Here is a 22597-nt window from a genome sequence, read left to right as displayed (position 1 = left end):
ATTATTTTTCCTGTTTGTACTACATTTGATCGACCCCAACAGTTAATCAAATACCAGTAAAAAAGGGTTGGACTTGATGTTCTAGTGTTGATTGATGAAAGACCCAGCACAATCTCTGTTTTTCTCCAGCGTGCGAACAATTATTGTTTCTATTGAAACGTTTCAATCATTTCCAGTGAAACGCTCGATGAAATATTTCAAGCATAGACACCAACCGTAGTGAAATTTTTCATGAGTCAAGTGAAAAGCACTGTAACTGCAGTAATAACAATTTCCGTGATATTTGTTCAATGCGAATACATTCGGATGTTGCACAAAAAACACACAAGCATACAGTATTACTATGTTGTTACTATTTACAGCAGCTTTTCGTTTTTATTTCATTCCTTAAATTCTTTTCACTGTTAAAATGTGCCCACGCAAAACCCATCTGCTACTCGGTCTGCTAGTGCAAGGCTAGCGCAAACGTGACTACCACAGACATTCACTGCCTGGCTTTGTGTTTTTGTTGTTGTTTCTTTTCCTTCTCGCAACTCGCGCAACTGCTTTTGTTTAGCTTGCTTCCTACCGTTGTTAGACTTGTTGCATTTAGTTTCAACACACAGCATTAGTGGTCGTTTCTGTTGGCAAACTGGAAGCGGTAAAGATCACTTTTTCATATTTTCGCAAAGCTCTAGTGTCCAGCAGCTCCAAATTAAAAAAAAAAAAACAAACAAACAAATCAGACGATAAAGAGTAAGATTTAGAGAGTTTCTAATATTAGATATCACGGGTTCTGGTTTGCTTACGGTTGTCCACTCATTACTTATAGCGTGTACGAGGATCTTGCTGTAATTGCAAACACGTCAACGTCAATTTCGAGCCGATTCATTTCACACCTGTTTAGTCGCTGTTCGCACTTAGTTAATAAATAATTCGTTCGCATTCTATTTTGTAGCTTTTCGCCGTTTTGTTTTTTTACACATATTTCCTTAAGTAATCCTCGTCTCATTGTTTTGTGTTCTCCTTTTGTGCTTATTTCACCTTTCATGGCTTAAACGGAACATTTAAGGCAAGAAAATAGTTCGCAACACATACAACAACCAAAAAACACTCACACCAACCTCACTGTCACGCATGAGAACAAGTGTGACGCACACACACCTAGCTCACTAGTAAAATTTGCAACCGAAACGAATAAGTAAGCTGACAATAAGTTAACAATAGTCCACCGTCCAACCGGGTGGGGGTAGGTTTCCCCCCTTTTTGTGTGGGGTTTTTCATTGACCTGTTCACCATTTTATACACTGCTATCGGCAAATGGCGTCGCATGGATGATATACATAGTTTACACATAGTTATAAGATAAAGGTAATAAATTACGCCCCTAATACTCTGCGCACTGTACTTGGCTGTTGGCATTTTTTGCCCCCTTCTTTTCGTCTTCGCCGTTTGCTTAAACTATCCGCTACAACTAAACGAGCTAAATTACACTCTACACGGTTTTGCAAACGCCTTCTTTTGCAAACCGTCACGGGTCGCTTTTCTTTGTCTTTTTTGTGTCTTCTACTACTTACTAACTACTAAAAACAGCTCGTCCTTCTCGGGCGGGCGCTTAAGGACGCTTGCCTGATCCATTGTTCGTTTTTCCTCACCCTGCCATCATTCGCCCGCTCGCCATACCCGATCGACGATGCAAAACAGAACAGAACAGAACAGAACAAAACATGGAATCCGTGTGGAGCGTTTCACAAACATTCGCACAAGATTTGCTAGGCAGGTGGCGCTTATAGCCTACTCACGAAGGATCGCTTCCGAATCGTCCCCCGGTTGCCTGGGCGGCCAGGGTTGGAATCATCCTGCGTGTGTGTGTGTGTGCTGTACAGTTGAATGGAGGGCCATATTGGGGTCGTTTTGGGTCGAGTTTGAAGCATAAATAATTTAGATTGTTTGTCCCGCCCCGACTGCTGGGAGCTGCTGGCTGCTGGTCTGATGCTAATGTACACTTTTTACAGAGGTTTTCCCGGTTGATCGCGCACGGGCCCGCTCAGTGGTACAGCCAGTTCGACGGGATCAGATAGTCTTTGACGGTGTACAACGATTTGGCGTACCAGTGGATGCCTTCGTGGCGCGGCAAGCTGAGACCGTCGCTGGTGCTACTCCGCTCGAACAGGGCCCACACCTTCTCCGCGAACCGGTACGGCAGAAAGCTGAGATGCGCGATCGTCTGGCTGTCGATGAGCGCATAGCAGGACGCCGCTATCGAATCGACCACGATCGTACCTTCGCTCGTGAGGGGCGCATACACACCCACGCCGAGGGTGGCCGATATTCGGCGCACCAGTCGCGGCTCGAGCGTACCGTCCACGTGCACCAGTATGTGGTCGCCCTCGCGCACCCGATCGGCAAAGACGTACCGCGTGTCGGACCGTGCCCGGCGCCACACCATCACCAGATGGGCGTGCGTTACCTTCAGCAGCGCGCCACCGTCCGCCTCGATCGTGACAAACTCGCGCCGCTGGTGTGTGTCCCGGTCCATGAACATGAGCACCTCGCTGAAGACGGTGCGGCCGGTTGCATCGAACGCCTGCACACGCTCGCCGATACGCAGCTCGCTCAGCTTCCGATGGATGCCGGCCTCCGTCAGGACGGTGCTATCGCCCGTAAAGCAACCGCTCGTATGGCTGGACTGGGAGGAATCTGGAGAAGAGCACGAAATGGCATGTGGTTAGTAAAATGGAACCAAATTAATGTTTCTTTTTAGAAATAAGGCATCGAAAAAATACGGAGCCCGTGACGGGTTGGGAAAGAGTACAAAAGTTCCGAAAATCAAGCTTGTTGGTGCATTTCGAGCAGAAGAAACACGAGAAGCTAAACAAAAAAAAACAATCTTAAACATCCTCACGTACACACACGCAGACGCACGCACATTTGCCGTACCACGGCGGCGCCATGCTGTGGTTAACATATTTACTATCTATTGATTTATTACACCAAAAAAAAACAAAATAAAAAAACATAAAGAAAAGAGAATCGCTCATTCTGGACCAACTCGAACGCTCGGCATTCGGCTGTGGCATTGCCTTTCATCTTGCTTTCGCACATTGAAACGCACCCCTTGCGGCATCCATTCGGCCGGTCGAAGCGGGAAGGTGAAAGAGGGTGAAAACGGAGGTCGGGAAATTAAAACGGTTCCCAGACCGCGTACAACGCGCGATCACCGAATCACCGTTCCCGTCCGTCTCGCCATGGGCCGAAACGATCCCAAAACCGGGGACCCTTTTTGCGGCCATTGTTGCGGTGGTTGTTAAGACGATCGGCCGTGGCCGTAAACGGACGGGGCGATCAATGGCGGCGAAGAATCGCATCCAGCCGGCCGTCCGTCTTCCGAACCCAAAAAAGGAACGTGCTTAGGATGGCGTACACAACCTAGTTAGTTTTGTGGCCCCGCGCGGTTCGATCTCTTGCGTTTGGATCTTCCCGTTTGTTATGTTGCGTTTTCTTTGTCGAGCGAAAAGAAAAAAACCTTCAAGCGTGCGGGAAAATGGTGGACTGAAGGTTTATTTTTGGCGAAGATGTTTGCCCATTATGTTGCTCGGTTGTGGCGGCGGGAGATGTTACATTGTAAAACTGCACGCGGTTAACGGGCTTGCATTGGACGCGAATGGTTCTGTTGAAGGTAAGCGAATGTTGATTTTGCATTAAAACCTGCTAACCCAAAACCACGAAAAGCTCTGCAACCTCTTCCGTCAGTGTAGTGAGTGAGCCCAATTATTTCGTAATGCGCGAAGGGTTTTAATCATTTTTAATTGCATTGATGGCTAGCTGCAGCCATCCACACAAACACCAACAGCGACAGCACCAACCGATCGGGACGGATGGACGATAGCCTCCGAAACGCGCTTTGAGATCACATCAATTTTGCGCTTCAAAAAGTCTCATTTGTCAAACGCCGGACCGCGTTCGGTACGCGTACGCGGGCCCTGATTGATGAGACCCACCGAGTTCCTTCGCTTGTCACGCTGGCAGGCCTCATCAATTTCAGCGCACTGCCCGGCCAAACGGATCGATCGGTTTGGGCTGGTAGATAAATCTTTTCTCCTTCCTCCGCCGTGTTGGCCGGTTGAAATTAATTTGATTTCGATACCGTGAGAGCGCAATTCGCGACACTGGCCTGCGCCAAACACTGTTTAGCTCAGTGCGTTCGGTCCAGTTACAGTTCCCCGATCCGCTGTCCGCTGTGTAAAACGAAAACATTGGACCGGCACCGGCGAAAGCCGTCGCGTGTGAACTGTCACGGTTCGAGTGTTTATTTACATTGGGTCGGTGCAGTGCTCGTTCGGATTTGTTTCTCAACCGTTTAATGTTTTCTTCTCTTGGGAGGGTGGAGAAGGTGGGTGGGGAAAGCGATAGGCCGACATTTGATCGAGAGGGTTCTCATCGTGCTGGAGTGGAGGCCCCCGAAAGGTTCTGCCCGAAATGGGACGATCATCTTACGCGGTGAAAAACTGGTGAAGGATCGCTGACGACCGCCAGGCTAATCGTATGTCGCTTGTATGTTTGCTTTTGTTGGTGCTGTGTGTGTCGCAACCATTATCTCGTTATTAAAAACAGATAAATGATGGCATAAAGAACCAAACTGACAGACGGCTCGGAACGCCGTGGAAATTGTAAACTCCGACAGCGCTTAACCATAAACAAACGTGGTGGGACGCGTAACCGCCGGACGGTTGGTGACGGCTGTCACACGATACCGAGGCCGACCCGTACCCGCAACGTATCGTTTCGTGCGCATTGCCGGAATGTGTTCGACTCACTGTTCGATATGAATGTGATACAACACACGTATGGGAGGTACGTAAAACAGATACACACACACAAAGCCACCCGATAAGAGAAACTCTAGCGGTAGCCACAGGTATTTAAGAGGTTTCCCGCTTGTTCGATTCCGTTCGCATTGAAGTCTTTCGTTTGCCGAGCAGCAGGTATTGTGGTGTTGTGATACGTTTGAACGGGGATACGTCTGGCTCCCCGATGCAGCAGCATCGGATGTGGAATCCGACCCCCAAAGGGTGGCTATTTGTTGGGAGAAAACCATCATCCAATGTGATTTAAGAGAAGATTTGTGTGGCCAATTACAGTGTAATATTTTTGTGCAATTGTATTTAGAATTTTTGACCATTTCAAATGAAAGAGTTTGATGTAGGCGTACAGTAACAGTAGCTCAAAAAGAGAAAGAATTTTAAACAATTTTAGATAAAAAGACACAAAATACCACAACGTGCTATTAAGTACATTCAAAACCACCCATCATGAGTGTGCATGTTTCACCATTTTTCCCAGAAACATTAAGACAGTCAAATACAGCTACAAACATCACCCGTGAGTGCAACAATAATATTTGCCATTTTTTCCCCCAATCCGACAAGTACCAAGGTCCTCGGAAGGTTTTGCGATCGGAAACACCTGAACAAATCCTGAACCAACAACAGCCCGGAACGGCATCGAAAGCACACTCAACGAAGAAACGAAACCCCATCCGATGGTTCGGGCAACTAGCGCGTGAGTGCTAAGCAAATAATCCTGCCGTAAAGCACCGTACCGAACCTTCGGCTGCCGGTCGGCTTTTCGCCGGCAAAGCAGGATAATATCATTAGAAAATTAATTTTTCCCTCCCCGGGCTCGAAGCACGATCGGGTAACAGCGGGAACCAATGTTGGAACCGGCATGCATTGATTAGCCGCTAGGGTTTGGAGATTATCCTGCGAAGGGTTAACCGAGGGCCGCTTAGCCGAGGAGGCACTGACTTTGGGCCACTCGAGCAAGTTGGCTTTGACAGGTAGAGCCCGTTGCCGTTCCCTGTTCACCGTGAAGCACTCGAAACGAACGGTTCGGGTGGCTTTTCCGGCTCGCTGCACAAAAACCATGCCAGCAATCAAAGAAAGAGGGAAACAAACATTTACATGAGCTTAACCGTTTTCTGAAGGTTTACTTGGCCATTGGAAGAAAATTAAACACACAGGACACACGAAAACCTTTTTACATGGTTTGCTTTCACTTGTTATCGATTTTACAGCCAGTGTACGCATGTTCGGGTTATTTTGTGTGTAAAAAGGCTCGTTAATTAAAACCCACCCAGAGTGTTAAAGATAAATTAAAAACAAAATCTAAAGGAAGCAGGGGTTGTTCAGCTTGCGGGCAGCAACTTTTAGGCGCAACACCACACGACTAGAAGGTCACGAATGTAACGATCGATACTTACGATCGGCTGAACCTGTCCGCCCCCAGGGGTGGGAGGGGGTGTTGGTAAAGGGGGGGGGGGGGGGGGTGTACCCAAAAACGAAGAAAACACCTCGCTAGAAGCACGGCTTTAACAAGATGCTGATATGATCACCGAAAGGAAATGGCCGCGAATCGAGGCCGAAAGATGAACGAGAATTAACAAGCTGCTCGTTAGCCATCTTCCTTACCGTTACCGTCTTCTTCTGGTTGTGCCACACATATTTCCATTTTTCGCCATCACTGCTTCCCCGTGCCACCGTCTCCACCCCTGCGGGGTTATTTTTTGGGATCCCGTCGTTCGAACACGGGGCGTAAACGGGACACCGATTTGCATCCATAACAAAAAAAAGACATTCGAGTGTGTTCTGCGGCCCAGAAGCAAAACCCGGCACGGCCATGCATGAAAGGCAGGATCTCTTGCCATGCCATTCGGGAGCTGGGCAAGGAAATTCGGGCGCTTGCGCGAGGAGTGCGTGCGCAAACTACAGGTTACACGGCGAAGCTGTCGAAGCTGCTGCGAAAGCTGACGCTTTCGGCGTAAACTCAATTACCGGGCCTCGGAATTTCTCCTTTCTGCTTCGCCAATGGTGATTGTATGCCCGCGAGCAAATGAGCAGCAGTCCGGATGATGGACGCCTGTGCGCGTATGAGTGTGGTTTTTGTCTTCCTACCCAATCCCATCGCTGCCGGGACTTGGTTCAGTCGGGGGGTTTATTTTTTTTTGCGTGTAGCGTGTAAAAACTTTCGACTCTGACAGCTTGCGCGCGGGAAATTCGGGAATATAATCCCGCAACGGTTGATGTTCGAATCGGCCCGAAAGGACAAGGCTCCTCCGAAAACCATCGAAAGATGATACCACTTGAATGAGGGGCGCCGTCGGGTAGTGCAAGACAGAGCGAGAGAGGCTTCCGATCGGATTTCAAAGCTACAAAACATCCGACTTAATTTCTATTCTGGGTTGGATTTTTTTCGTTTTCTTCGTTCTTTTGGTGGCTGAAACTGATCGTACTGATCGGTGGTGGAAGGTTGATCCGCTGTGTCCGTGAAGGACGGATCCGGTGTAGCGATTCTTGTATCCAGTTTTGCCGGACGAGGAAGGGTGGAATAAAACCGTGAAACTCACCTGATTTAACGGAACAGTGGATGTGATTGCGGCTCTCGTAGAACACCCAGTCAAACCCAGCCTCGACGGCAAGCCGTGCCAGCATGCCGATCTTCGACCGATCCTTGTCCGACGTCATGATGTCGACGGCGCGACCTTCGTAGTGCAGGGATTCGGGCGCATGCATATGATCCTCGTCCCAGCCCTCGGTCACCATCAGCCGTAGACCGGGCCACTGGTTCATCACCGAGACGGCCAGTATGTTGAGCTTTTCCTTGCAGCGCTAGCGATGAGGAACGGAAATCGGTAGAGGGAGAAAAAGGGAGTGAGTGAAGTAACACGTTAGTATGGTGGTGATACGCTAATTAAATTATCCCCGTAATGATGCTAATTATTTGTCAACAAGCCAATACCCATAAACAACTACGGCTTCACCCGGGTGCCACATACGAAACTGCACACATCCTGCCAATAGCTAACAAGCAAAACAACAAAAGGAGCGTGGCGAAAGTTGCTCTAGCGCGGCGAGCCGGACGGCGAAAACCGACAATACACCGCCATTGATAACGGAGTGGACTAGAAGCAGAAGACGAATGACTAGCTTCGACACAAATTGATATCAGACCCCCGCTACGCACACCAACCTCAGGTGCCCCTTTTGATCTGTTCGGTGTGTGGTTTTCAGGTCCTCCAGAGGAGGGACCTTACGAGTGCGCACAGAAAGCTAGTTATCTCACTGCTTTTTTTTATCGCAACCCATCATAACCATGGAACCCGTTTACCGTGCGCTTTTCCTGTACGTGCGTAACGCGTGTGTGAGATGGCAAGAGGCGCGAAGAGGTGCGAATGTGCAGTGGCCATCGATCGAGAGAGGGAAAAAAAAACAACAAATGCCTCTCATTTGCATTTGCCTTTCGCCGCACCCGAAGCTGATTAATGAGGTGCGTGTAGTGATAAAAATAAAAATTAATCTTCCAGCATCAAAACTGATCGTCAACATGCCGATCGTGTGTGCCGTGGTACGATGGTGGTATGTAATTTTCTTCACCTTTACCATGGTGGGTTTCCAACGCACACACACACACGTGCATGATGGTGGTGATGATGAAGGTGATGCGGATGATGATGATTACTTTGGACTTCCATCACGGGTGAGGATCGATTTCACCTCCGCAAAACCAGTTGCAGTTGGCAGCTGGCGGTGTGCTTGCGTTACATAGTAAAGGTTAGGATGCACCGCGGGTGGACGGGTTCGGGTGTGGGCCCGAGTGGTGAAAGGCGAAATGAAATTGTTTCAGCTTCCATCAAGCAACGATAATGGTAAATGAAACCGTTTAAAGGGCCACCGCGAAATGGGAGCTTATTTCGCAACGGTCTTGGAAAGTAAAACGCATCACCGGTCTTGAGACAAAGTAGCAAGGCAGAAGAAAAATGGCTGCACGGCTGTAGGATGATGTGCTTTTCGGTTTGGTTAGGTAGAAAATTGAACAGTTTCATACAGAGGAACACAGATTTTCTGGTTGTAGATGATTTACGCCGTTGTAGAATCATTTAAAAAGTTTTAAGCACAATCACACAAAACACCGAACCGACCACGGATCACTTCCTTTTACGAGCAAGAAGCATCTCTTCCGAGCGTTTTTCTCAACGCGGATTTTTTTTTCCTTCGGCTGCGTATTCAAGATGGCTCCACCGGCGTACCCGGGGCGCTGAAAGGCGTGGCTTAAAGCTGATCGTTAAAAAAAAATATATATATATATAAACCAACAAAACCGATCGTACCCCGTACAAGGCGCGCCTGGTCCGAACGCATTTCGGTGCTCGAAAGATTGGTGCTACGGTTTGCCGGCCGTGGAACCTGAACGTGGAATAGGGACAGGTGAATCCACCGTTAGTCACCAGCTAGGGCCAAAGCAACAAACGCGTGTTTCGGGCACCGCTTGGCAGCAGATGCTAGACGGGGTTTGGAAATCGAAGTGAAGAAAAAAACCCCTAAAACACCGATGACTCGTCCCGGAGTTCCATTCCAAGAGAAAACAAAATGTAGAATGTGCTCCGTATGGTGCTTTTTCGAGGTTCGTCGCTTGTGTGTTGTTCTTTCTACCGACGAAGCTATTTCCACATATTTGAGCCGCATACTAGGTGAATCATTTGCTTCCCAGAACCGATTGTGAACTCTGTAACTGTAGCGCCTCATTCGTTCTAAAAGACGATTAAACTTCCCAATCAAAACGTTACCTCATTGATTAATCGCATTAGCGTGTGCAATTCCAGTGCCGCCATTTTGCGTGGACGAAAGGGGAATTTCTTCCTTCGAAAGCTGCAAGCCGTTTTGCTTTCACTGTGCAAAAGATAGCCAAAACGTCGGCTGGTCGGTTGCAACCTAGAACGATCGTGGCATCCAATCGGAAAGCTCCATCTTTCCATTTGCGAATGGAAAAATGAGAGAAATCGGTCCGTTTTGGAACGCTAAATTAAAATTTATGTTGGTGTGTATTTACGGCGATCAGGCAGGCCAACCATTCCGGGCTCTCATCCTGCATTGGTGCTGTTGCTGCTGCTGCTTTATTTTCCGTTCCTTCCTTATCCTTTCTTTGGATGATCATCTTCACAAGCGCTCTTACCCGATCGCATGCGTATGGGTTTGTTTTCCATTGCCGCCCTTAATCGTATCTAAACTTTTCGTCACAGATGTCATATTAGGGTGGCTAAATGGTGTCATGCTTGTCAGACTACGGACCTCCTCCCGGTCTGCTTGCCGAGATCTTGCGCATTCCGGCTATAAACCAAAGTAAAATAAAAAAAAACAGACCAAACGCACACCGTAATTGGATGCCGTTTTTCGACTGCACACTGCGGATCCAAACGCTGCTTCATCTTGCCCCGCATGCACACCGTTTCCTTACCGGCTGGCTTCGTTGCGCTTCGTTTGGCCGGTTCCCGGGAACCCGGGCCTCGGTTTCTCGGAATATCCCGAAGAGCGCATTGGCCACGGCCGCCAAGGAGAATGGGTTTTGTAGTTTTCAACTTCACCAACATTCTTTTCCTCCCATTTGCTGGCCTCGTTGGCCCGCTGTGGGCCGGGGTGTTTGTTTTAAGCGCTACCGGAGACGAATCGATTCCCAAATCGACTTACCCAATCCCCTTTTGCCGAGCGGATCCGTCCCTGACCAGTGTTAGCTGGGTGACCAATTTGCCACGGCGTCTAAATATTTGGATGTTTCTACCCATTCCACAACCGGCAAACACCGAAGGACACCGAAGGGACACCGTTTGTTCCTTTTTTTCTTCTTGCTGTTTGCTCCCGAAGGGCCTTGAACATCACACCGGGAAAGCCCGTGACGGATGGTTGCTTCGGTGTGTGTGTGTTTGTTTGTTTGATCCGATGTGGACAAATTCTGGCCGGCAATATCGATTAACTGCAGTTGACTGACTTTGACAGCTTTTGCCGTCCGCTGTCTGTCTGTTGCGAAACGGTTTTACCCTAACCTTGACCACCGAGCTGCGGGAGTTCCGGGAATTGGGTTTTACGTTTTTTTTTTTTGTTGATTTTGTGGTTGCTGATCGTTTCTTTTCCTGTTTCGTTTTCCTGCTTGCAATTCATTTTCGGCAGATTTACTACGCCCTGCCCTGTAGGTGAAAGGAAATTTGCAACAACTGGTGAAAAATGATCTCCAGCGTGTAGCACAAATCGAACGGACGCGTCACCATTTCCCTTGAGATAGATTTAAAATTATCAAAAGATTATAACAAAACACACACACACACGGAAGCCCACTCCAACTGTAATTCCCACAGCCACACGGTCAATATGGTTCCCAGGAAGCGAGTGTAAACATTTATTAAAGTACGCTTTGTAACCCGTTTGCTTTCACAGGACAGCACAGAAACCGTGCGCTAATGGGAAAAGGAAATTTACACTCGTTTGTTAATTCCCCCCTTCTCCCTTTTGTAGCGCGACTTTGTTTGTACGAGCCGGAAAAGCTCTCCCAGGGTGCGGCCAAAACAAGCTACCGAAGTGGCGATAATGTTCTTCACTCGCCTAATTATGTTTGTGGAGTCTTTCCCGCCACCAAAGTCCCCCGGGGTCCCGCGCGGTACCATTTGCGATGTCAATTAGCGCCAGCAAGATGCGCGAGCATTTTCCCGTCCCGAAAGGAGCTCCCATTCTAACCATTGTGCCCATTGTGTCCTGGAACGGACGTCGTTTCGTGTTGGCGTGGCGCTTGGGCGGTGTGCGTGAAAGAGGCTTTTGTTACCGAGTTGGGTTGTTTGTCAACAGGCCGGCCATACAAACGGTAGCTTCCCACCGCCGGTGTAGGCAAACGACGTGAGCACATGATTTACTTTACGCTCCGAAAGCATTCCAGCAGTACGGTGGGAAAGGAGCCCACTCCTTTTAAAACTCCCATTCTGCGCTCGACTCAACTCCACTCAACAGAAGAACACAGAAAAAAAACCGTACAAACCAATCCGACTAATCGGTAGCTTATTTGGTACGGCTACGGCTACGATAAGCCTGCTCGAGTTCGATCCCGCTCAGCGGTCTGCCTAATGCTTCGATTTATACACCACTCCATTCTTCAACCCCCGGCAGCAGCAATCATAAACCTTCGACACCGACGCCGAGTGTCACACTCCATGTCAAAATATTTCGTCAGCTCCGAATTCTCTCGTGCCTGCGTTTGCGTTTAATCGTTCCGGCACGATCTCCGGCCACCGTAAATGGTGGGACCCCCGCCCGTCCATTCCTGTCCAGATGTATTGTATCCTCCTGCTGCTGAGGTAGCTCTCGCCGTCCGACACGGAACCAACCGCCCAACGCAATCAAAACGTTTAAGCGTCAGGCAACAACAGCGTGTGCGACAAATTCCTACGACTTAAATGACACGGCTTCGCTTCGGGTAAAGGCGAGTGGTTTGCGATTCAACTCCAGAAAACATCGGCACGAATGATAAATGGACGCGCGCTCCGGTTGCTTCCCAAAGGCCGGCCCCATTTGTCAGCTCCGGGTACCGCGGGCGAAAACGGCGGAAACAGGCCGTACAAAGCCCGCCTCATCCCACGAGATGCGTGGCCCACGGGTGGGTTTTGTGTCCCATTCTTTTCATTAAAGCATCCCTTAGCCGGTGAGACACAAGCGGCGAGCACGGCGGGCCACGCGGTCGGGAGGGACAAAAAGGGTGAAAAGGCGAAGAATTAAAAAGAGATAAGTATTAAATTACAGCGCATTAATATTGCTCACTTAGTTTGTCATTTCAAGTTCAGCCAGAGATTCGGCGAGGGTTGGTGTGGCCGAAGGGAACGAATGATGTGGTACGGGGGAGAAGGGGTGTATATGGATCTGCTGGTGGTATCCTCTGTACGCAAGTACGCGTGTGTCGCCGGTGTGTGCACTAAAATGTACATCGTGTCGAGGAGGTAAAGAGCTTAAGCGGTACCACTTTAGGGGATTCAAACGACACGAGCCTTTTTTTTCTTGTGGTCTCTGGTGCAACCTGCTTCGTGTGAGCGGTACGGTCTGCATATATTATTGCACAATGTGCGATACCGATCGCAAGAAGGTTAAACGATGTCACACGAACTCCGCCTGAAGAACCTGACCGGGACCATACCCTGACGGGTCCCCGAGTACCATTTGTACGTATGTTGATTAATGGTGCAAATGGTGTTTTTTTTTTTGTTGCTTTTCCCTTTTTCCCGGTTGACATTCTATGGCCACCGATTGGATAAAACCCACGAGGCAGACGAGTGGCAAGTGACAAGATTGAAAAATTATGATTAAAATGTAATCTTATATAATACGCGGTATACGCAATTTGAAGACTCTACAAGAGGGGGGTGGGTTCTTTTTTGCTGTGTACGGCACCCAGAATCGGAGTTAATCATCTGACCTTCTGCTAACGGCTGTATCGAAAGATTACAATCGCGCAGGAAGAACCAAACCTCCCAGGGGAAATAGTCGTGTAGGGTTGCCGATGGGATCGAATTTCAATCACAGTACGGCAACCGGATGATGCTGCTGCTGATGAAGCTGATGATCGGTGGATTGATCGGTGGTACCCGTCAGGACCTCCCGTATTGTGGGCGAACTGTACTCGGGTTTTTTTTTTTTGAATGCTCTCTCCTTTGAGGCAGGTTAGTAGCTTCCTCGGAATCCTTAGAAGTTGCGTGTGTGAAGATGCGAGTACGCAAAGTTTGCGACTGCGAGTAGAATCGAACCGAAGGGAAGAGAGGGAGAGAGATAGAGATCGAAAGAGAGTGTGTGTTCGAGTGGATCAGTATCCGGAGGATGTAATAGGATATTTGACCTCACCGAGCGAGGATCGATATCGATACCGGATCGATGCCGATTTTCCGCTTCTCGCGACCTCACACCACACCCAACGCCACGTTTTTGGCTTAGTGGCTGGATATCTTCCTCAGCGGCAGGGAAAAAGCAACAAAAAGAAAAGAAAAAAACGGTGAGCCCGGTTCGACAGGTCGGCGAGGAATGCGACAAATTCCTGCGGTTTTTTGGCTTTGCCCACATGCGGTACGCCTGCACGGAACCGTAAACCTTTCCGGCGAAATCAATTTTGGATTGTAATAAATCCTTTCGTGAAGGTAGTTTTCGGGGGCACACAACACACCGAAACAAAAAGGCCCAACAAGGTTAACGAACGGACAGGGACGAATTCGTGCCGGGACTTCGGGCTGAACGGCTTTTGTGAGGCTTTTGTTGCTCAGCCTCTCGCGCCCCTTTGCCGCCGATGTGTCAAAATTTCTGTCACAACAACAGTAAAAATATTTCATTTACCATCAACAATTTGCCCACAATGTAGTGTACAATTTTTGCCTTTCGCTTGCAGCATTGAGCACGGTTGAAGCTGATGAATGTAGCCACCACGGTGCCCCAAAACAGTGGCCAACGGTCAGTGCGAAGATGAAACACGTTCCAGACATGCGCACACCCCACGATCGGTCCACCTCGTCCGTTCGTTCGTGTCGGTCAGAGGTGTTTGGCACAAGTGGCACAGCATCGGTGGCACGGCACAGGTTGTTGTGCCACAACCCCCGGCCCTGGTTCAATTTAAGCCTTATTTATGAGACAACGAAGCAAATGACTGTGTGGCGCACATTCGGCTCGGCGTGCGGACGGTACTGGCCAAAACGGCGCGAACGCTTATCCGCTTTTAAAGCTGCTGATTATGCCTCCGACCAGAAGGGGGCACCAGATCCCGTTAATGTGCACTACCACAGTAGACCGGGTGGAAGTGAGCTGCTTGTAAATTCCCGTTGCTTTTAATTCGCAGCCGCAGGCAATAAACTTCACCTTGGCAGGCAGACGACGAACCCGGGATGGGTGGCGTGGAAAAATGGGTGGTAGATGTTCACCACCCAGTACTAACATGTGTCACATGGGCTGCACACGACATTACGTGAGCTTACTGTCACTTCAATAAATGTTTCGCGCGATGCTTTTTCTGCTCGCCCAAAGGAGGTATGATCGCGCAAAACTTGCGCCGATCGTAAAGGAGGATCGGTAACCGACACGATTCGCTATGCTGCTTATGCTAATTGAGTGGTGATTTAACCATGGTGGTGGATAACGGACGATTTTGGGGTTTCTTTTTTTCACATCCTCTCTAACGGATTCGCAGGCAAAACCAAAAAAAAACATACACCAAACAAAATGATTTGTGTTTTGTTTTTCCGTTTTGTTTTTTTTTTGTTATTTTACCATTCCAAATTCACCCATGATGAACCTGGGTAATGTTGGGCAGTTGGGAAGGTGAAAGAGTCGCAAACCTTCTGCCCATCTCACTCGAACAAAAAGTGTAACAATACGAAACCCCCAAATCATGGTAATTCCACGCTGGTTCCAACGCGGATCATAACTTACCCCGGACGATATCGATACGTACGATCGATTTGTTGCCGGCAGTTGTTACTGCTGTGTGCTCTGCAACCAGTTTGGTGTAACAGCGTGGTTGCTTTGTTTCACACCATTGCACGGAGCACGGACACTCGTCTACCTTCGCAAACGATCTTCTGCCTGCACGATCCCGCGATAACAGGCGACGAACCCTGCAAACTCCAGCAACCTTAATCGTTGCGAGTCGATCGTTCATCTTCTTCACAGGGGCACGATCGGTTCGTCTGTGGCCCATTCCCACACCACATCCCGTACGCACACCGACGTTCCTAACCCCCCCTTCCTCACCCCACACCACTGGCACGATCGGGTTGTCCTTTTTGGGGCAGGATTTTCCACTGCTCGCGAACATGGCATTTTCGTTCCATCGTCAAAACCAAGGCGATCGCTCACTGCTGATACGCTTCAGTCGGTTGGTCTACCTTCGGCTTTGCTCTATCTGCGCCATTTTCGTCCTTTTTCCGTCTCTTTCGTGTTGCTTTGCGCTTTGGCGCGACTGTGTAGATGAGATTTCCGTACGTTTTGTGCTTGTAGCTGTGCAGATCGTCTACCGCAAACGATGAGTTGGCAGTACCTGTGGGTAAACGATCCGCTCCACAGGCAAGCTGGAGATGTTCGAGACACGCTAAACATGTAGCAAATTGCTTTCCCGTGCTTCGCGAATCGTTGCAAGTGCCCATTGTTTTAGTTGCTAAAAATAAACCGTAGCCCACCTCTTCACCCGACCCTGGCGGTCTAAATGCCAGTTACACTAGTTACAGCACAGCTGAGTACATTCTACCCTTCGTGAAATAGTTTTTATCGTCACATTTCACACTGTTGGCCTTCAAACAAAAGTAAAAACTGCAAGCGTCGGAAAGGGCACTCACTTCGGCAGTGCTCCAAAACCATTGCCGAAACAAACACGCGAACCAATGCCACCAGCAGTAAACAGAAGAAGAAAATGAGAACTAACTCTTATACACACCGCTCCACAATTATAAACAATTGATTGACTTTTAATCGTGTTGCTTCAACCGACCGGGCCACCATAATATTCAACGCCACCATAAACCGGGAAACCTTTTACTGGCGAGCAGCGAACAAACCCACCACGGTTTGCGTTTATCGTTTTATGGGACGTTTGTTTTCTCCTTTATCGTGTTGCGGTTTCCCGAGCTTTTCACTCACTGCTGCACTGATGGTTGTATTTTATTGTGCCCTCATTATCGTTCAGCGGTGTTTGTAGTCTTTAGCGGGCCCAAACGGTCCAAAAGCGTTCAACAGCCCAGGCAACTATTTGTTCGCTGGCTTTGATGAGATGCAATTGATCTTGTATGGCAAAAGGAGCGGAGGGGGAAGGGAGGAAGGATGAGTGTAGTGGAAGAGAGTGGTGTAAAAGGGTAACGTGGTGTGGCCGAAAATCGTTTGAAAAAGTTCGGACAAAGTTTCTTTGTTTGGCGCTACTCGCAATCGGAATCGCCGTCTGTTTCTGTTGCTGATGTTTGGCTCTCCGATCGCACTCGGTCGCTAATTAGCGCCTTGTAAATGCGCCCCCAATGTGTCTTTGTGCGTACGTGTGTGTGTGTGTGTGTGTGTGTGTGTGTAAGTATGCGTTTGATATGGTGCCGAGCATAGGGAGCTATTCCGGGGGCAATCTGTTATACTGCTTCGGAAGGCAACCCGGGTACCTGATTTACCTACTTCTTGGCCAGCGTATACACCAACTTCCCCCACAAAAAAGCTCCGACTTTACAACCGTTTTAACTAATTCCCTTCGCTTATTGCTTTACAGCTGCTCGATCGCCAAATGCAAACACACATACACGCACACACACACATGCGGTGGTGCGCAATTCGCCGCCATAAACATTCAAACTTCATCGAAAAATCGCTTCCATCCGTCGTTCCGCTGGCCTGTTGTAGCTAACCGTAACCCCTGTGGTGGGGTGGCGAAATTATGGCCAACCGGGAGTATTGGGGGAGTGTGTGTGTGTCATATAAATTCCATAATTGATTGGAAATTGGACGATTGGGCCATGGGTCGAAATACCGATAGGCCTGTGTCCGGTATAAACAATCGAGCGGAAAAACATCTTGGAACTGTGGGGTGGCACCACCCAATCCGCCCGCCCATCCTCCCTTCCCTCCCACCTTTTCTTTCTATTTCCTCACCATAACTCAGCGCTGATCGAAAAACCCCAACCGGGGTCGTAAATCGATCATAAACCATGCGGCATTTACCGGGCTGCTCTATTTTCCACCTGGCCCACGTCGAATGGTGCTATTTTGCTAGCTCTAGTCGCTATTGGTGCTCACCCCAACCGATCGGATGCTAATGATGATGGCACATTAAAACCAGGTCAAACAATTGCCAAAAGTCCCCATGGGTGGCCGTCGCGATTTGGGGGAGGGGGGAGGGCCAAACCCAAAAAATAAAAACAGGCGGAATGCGATTGATGTCTAATCCGAGATCCTGGAAGAGGTATCGAGCGATGATTTACAGCACCCCGCGCGAAAGGGCATCGAAGATGGGACCGCATAAATCTTTCCTTTGTCGTTGTTTGCTAACGTCAATTCATCAAGCCGGTACGACGCAGAATCACACCTGGCTGGCGGGCAGCAAAGCGGACCGGTACGTCCTGCCAACTTTCGCCGTCCCGAACAGATCGGGGATCTGTCGCGGCGTTCTGATTCTAATAGCGCTAATAAATCGCAAAGGCACCGCAAACCGGGTCACGACCAGGCGGCACCCGGCATCGTCTTCTGGCGGCACTGCCGTAACGAATCGTTCGCCCGGTCGCCCTAACGAACAAGTGTCAAAACTATCGACTCGCGTGCGACAAAGGCAACGGCAGCTGATGTGCGAAGAGAAGAAATCTCCCTCCCCCCTCCTATCTGCACCCGGTTCGGGAAAATATCAACCAAACATGAATCTGTGAAATAAATAACACACACACACTCGCTAGCCCTGGCTGAAACAAAGTAACACCGCGGCCACGTTCATTCTTTACGCGATAGCGGCGTGATCGATCGTTATTTCGCTTCTTCTCTTTAAGAACCCTTTTTTAATTCAATTACAACAACGAGTAGGAAGAGAAAGAGAGAGGGGGAGAAGGGGAGGGGGGGGGGGGAGGTGAGTTTATTAGTACACCGTGCACAAATATTGGACATCATCGTACAGCTGTCAAAAGCGACAGTTAAATATTTACGTTCTGAACCAGATTTATGTCCCAATACCACTGAGACTCCCACCAACCCCTCCCCACCCCCTCCCCCCCCTATTCTTACAGTGTCCTCAGTTTTTATCCACTCGAGTACCCCTTCAGTATCGGACACAATCTGTTGATCGTTTGCTTACAATAGCGGGTATTCCGTTTCTTGCTTTCTTTGCCGCCCCCTGTCCGGTGGGGTGACCGGGGAAGATTTTTGTTTTGTAATTACTCATGTCAAATACTGTGTCCGTTCAGTGGATCAACAAATTGGTAACGAGATCCACTTGCCCTTTCCTTCCACTTACCGCACTTGGCACCCCATCATCAGTGTCCAACCCGGTCATGTTTGACAAACGCTTGTTAACAACATTCGCTACAAGTGTTTTTCCTCACCCGCACGCCACACCCGCCCTGGTACATTACCCTTCGGTCGTGTGACTTGAAACCGTAACGCCGCGGACTCGCGTGCTCCCTTGTTCCATTAGAATGGGCCGCAAAGGCAGGGTAAGCTCTAGCGGCTACTCCGATCCGTTCCAAAGTGCGATCCGATCGTACGTTTATGGTAATTTCACTGTCCCATTCTGTGGTCATTTCATAACTGCCGCTGAACTCGCCGTTCCGACTGCAATCCGTTTTCTTCTACGTGAGTCAGTCCGCGTCCGAGTCGGTCCGTCGTGGTACGGAAGGTTTTTGTTTTCCTTCGGCACACACTACAAACTTCCAGCGCATACCGCGTGTGCGTGTGCCTTAAAAGCTTTTCTTTACCCCCAGTTGCCTTCGCTGCCTTTTCCCCACGAACCGCCCCTGTGTAAAGAATCCGACCCGATACGGGACATGTGACGTATTGGACATTCAACTAAAAGCGGTAAACACCGAAATACTGAAGAAGCAGCTATTTAATTTTGTTCAGTGTGATTAAACAGTTTCCAACTGGTGTGCTTTCTCCGCGCGTGTGTGCTTACGTTTGGTGCGTGAAATCTATTTTTTTTTGTTGTTGTTTTCGCGGGTGTGAAAACAAAGGCGACCCCAAAAAAGCACAATATATCCTCCGTCCCCTATCCCCCCGGGGGGTGTATTCAAATCCCATGCAATCGATCGAATGGCTGTAATTTCCTTCGGGCTGGAAGGTGGAACGCGTTTGTTTAACCAGCTTAAGAGCACGAGCACGAAGCACAAACGCGCCCGATATTCTGTGGTGTGAAAACGGCTGCGATGGGATGGATGACGATCATCGTGCGGCAAATGCAAGGTGTGATTTTCGATATCGCTTGGCACGCAAACTTGGCACGGGGTTCCACTGCTGGGGGTTCCAATGTTTGTACCGCATTCGAACCGTACCGATCGAACGGTGGTATGGGAAGCGAATACCGAGTGCCCCAAAAGCAAAACAAAAACCAGAAAAAAAATAAAAGCACAAAATCGCTTTAGCCTAATGTACCGCACGGCAAACGAGCCGGCCCTGTGGCACTTTAATTGAATTTTAATAATTTATTTACATTACTTCGAACGATGCGCATTATGACAGCGGTTTCGAGCGGATGCTTGCCCGATTCGCAACACAACGGCTGCTGGGCAGTGGGTGAGCGTGACCGGGTGGGGCAAGGGAAGTATAAACAATCGTACGCGATTGTCGCCGTTGAGAAGATCCAGATTCTCGTGCGATCGTGGGACCGGCGCATGGAATTTGCGCCGGAATCGATGAGACATCAGCAGTCTACAGTAAGACAGCAAAAAAACTCCGTGGTGCTCATTCAGACAATGAATCGTACGACGGAAGCGATTTTTTCTTATTAAAGCTACGCGGCAAGCAGTGGATTAAGCAGTAGAAGTTTGCTTAGAAAATGTGCTAAACAGCACTGTCAGTAAGTGATACAAACCAGAGGTTTGTGCTAATGTCGCTCTCTGATTTGTTGCAAGCTAAAACTTCTCGATCAGTAATTGTTGCCAGTATGTTTCCTTTTTGGAGTTGCTGGCGACTCCATGATGAATTGGGAGTTCTATTCTCATCCTCATATTCTGATTCTCAAATTCTATTGGAGTTGATGAATGTTCGACATGTTTTAACAACGAACTTCAACAAAATGTTAAAACACCATCCAAATTCTCACAATTTTTCTTAAAGATCTTCCGATAAAGAACGCTTAAATCGCTTGGTAATTCCGATGGAAAAATTAAAAAAAAAACATCATCAAACGATTGCAGTATCGCACCCCCGAAAATAGACTAAACCATTAGCACATCCGGGTCCATCCCATTCTTCAAATCACTGCAACCCATCCAGTGGTGATGATTAGCTTAGCGCGCTTAGCCGTTATCGCACGAGCCTCCCCGGAGGTCATAAATTTCGAGACTCACCCAGCACCGGTACAGGTGACACACATCGCAATGCGACGTAATCGTACAACGTTTGGGTTTTGCGATCGATCGGAATAGAACAGGTTCACTTAATCCGGCCGATATGAAGCGCTACCAGCTGCCCGGGGTTGCGATAAGATTAGGGCCTAGGTACAGTGTACAAAAAAAAAACAGGGGGGGAACTCACACCGATAAAGGTAATTCCCCGACATTGCATACCGATTAGTAGGTGCTGTCGCATTCACGATACGGTTCTGTAGCGACTTTTATTTTCGTTGCTTGCAGGAAAATGGTGGAATTTAGGTGGGGGGGAGGGTAGTAGCGCCCCGAGGATCACTAACGTCAAGGCTGTGCGGTGAATGTGTGGCAGTGTAAAAGATTGAGGTCGACCATGTACTTTTATCAAACCAGCGTTGCGTTTACATGCGATTTGCCGATAACAAACGTTGCAATGCTCGTGTTGCATATTTTGCTTGGTGAGTTTGTTTTGCCGGTGTTTACACGGTGAAGCGTTGGTGTGAAGGAACATCCAGAGGGACATTCGGCCTTGGTGTCATCCAGCACACCACCCGTCGACGCAGTCCATTTCCCCAGGGACCGCTCGCCGTAAAACGATAAATACAGAAGTTTATGGAGAGATGGTACATGTTTACGATGTCTGCTCGGCCCTGAAAGCAGAAGGATCGGGTAGTGAGCCGCCGGGACGCGTGCGACCTTCCCGTGTCCTGCTGGAATGCCCATTACCGTCCACTCACCTGCGTCATAACACGGTCCGCCCCGGTACCTTCCTCGTCCTTGAAGATGATGTCCTTGTTGTAGTTTGTCTCGAGGCTCCGGAACTTGCTGTCGTTGCGCGAGATCGGGCCCTCCTGCAAGCCGGACGCGAACACCGAATTTTCGCTCACGTTCGGCACGTGCTGCTTAAACACCAGCGGTGTCAACTTCCGGGTCCGGCGTGGACCCCCGATCCCACGGCCCGGCCCACAGCCGGCCGTCAGCTGGACGAGCGTTAACAGTACCACCACTATCCACACCATCGTCCTGTTTCGCTGCGGTGTGACGCTTGCGATACACCGTAGCGCACCGACCGCACGACACTCGTTCACTGCGGCACGGTCCACAACACCCGGGCACGGTCGCACATACCCTGCGCAACGGGCCGACACTACCGGCACACTGGCCGCCTCCACATCGTACGGATGTCCGGGCAGCGGACAGAGCGGGCCTGTTGATTGCATTTCGGGCACGGGATCGGGTGTCGCTGGTACGCTGGCGACGACCGGCACTTGTCTCCAGCTACCCATTCGGTTGTCACTGCACAGATTGCACGCCCGGGCGGACGGAGACCACGCCACGCGTGACGCGGACGGCAGCGACCTCGCCACACTCTTACGGTGCATTCAGCTATTCGCGAGGGCCGACGGGCAGCCGGCACACGGAACGTTAAAGCCACGCCACTTAACCTTTCGGCAACCACACAAACCCCTCGCACACAGTACGCACTGCACCCTGCAATTTCTTCGCACGCACAATCGCACCCACCGTGCGCTTCAAACGCGGAGATGTGCTGCGCGAGCCACCTATTCAGATGACCGATACACACCCTAAACCACGGGCACTAGTGACTCCGGTGACACACCCTGAACCGGGCATTGGGTTTGCTAATAACGATTACCTTCTTATCGCGCACTCGCTCACACTGGGGCGGGTTATGCAAATTGCAGCCTGAATTGCACTCGATGCCCAGCGCATCAGCGGATCTTCCGG

The 22597-nt window shown here is 49.4% G+C and overlaps 1 protein-coding gene across 1 annotated transcript; it reads right to left on the bottom strand.

Moving 5' to 3' along the window:
- Positions 1–2026: 2026 nt before the first annotated feature.
- On the bottom strand, positions 2027–22230 carry LOC128710316 (protein hedgehog). Its single transcript, XM_053805367.1, has 3 exons — positions 21586–22230; positions 7385–7646; positions 2027–2679 (listed from the first exon to the last, which is right to left on the bottom strand). Exons 1-3 carry the CDS (start codon positions 22228–22230, stop codon positions 2027–2029), a joined length of 1560 nt encoding a protein of 519 aa, XP_053661342.1.
- Positions 22231–22597: the final 367 nt, after the last annotated feature.

The sequence above is a fragment of the Anopheles marshallii genome, chromosome 2 (assembly GCF_943734725.1).
Source record: "Anopheles marshallii chromosome 2, idAnoMarsDA_429_01, whole genome shotgun sequence".
NCBI lineage: Eukaryota > Metazoa > Arthropoda > Insecta > Diptera > Culicidae > Anopheles > Anopheles marshallii.
This window is presented reverse-complemented; position numbering and strand designations above follow the sequence as displayed.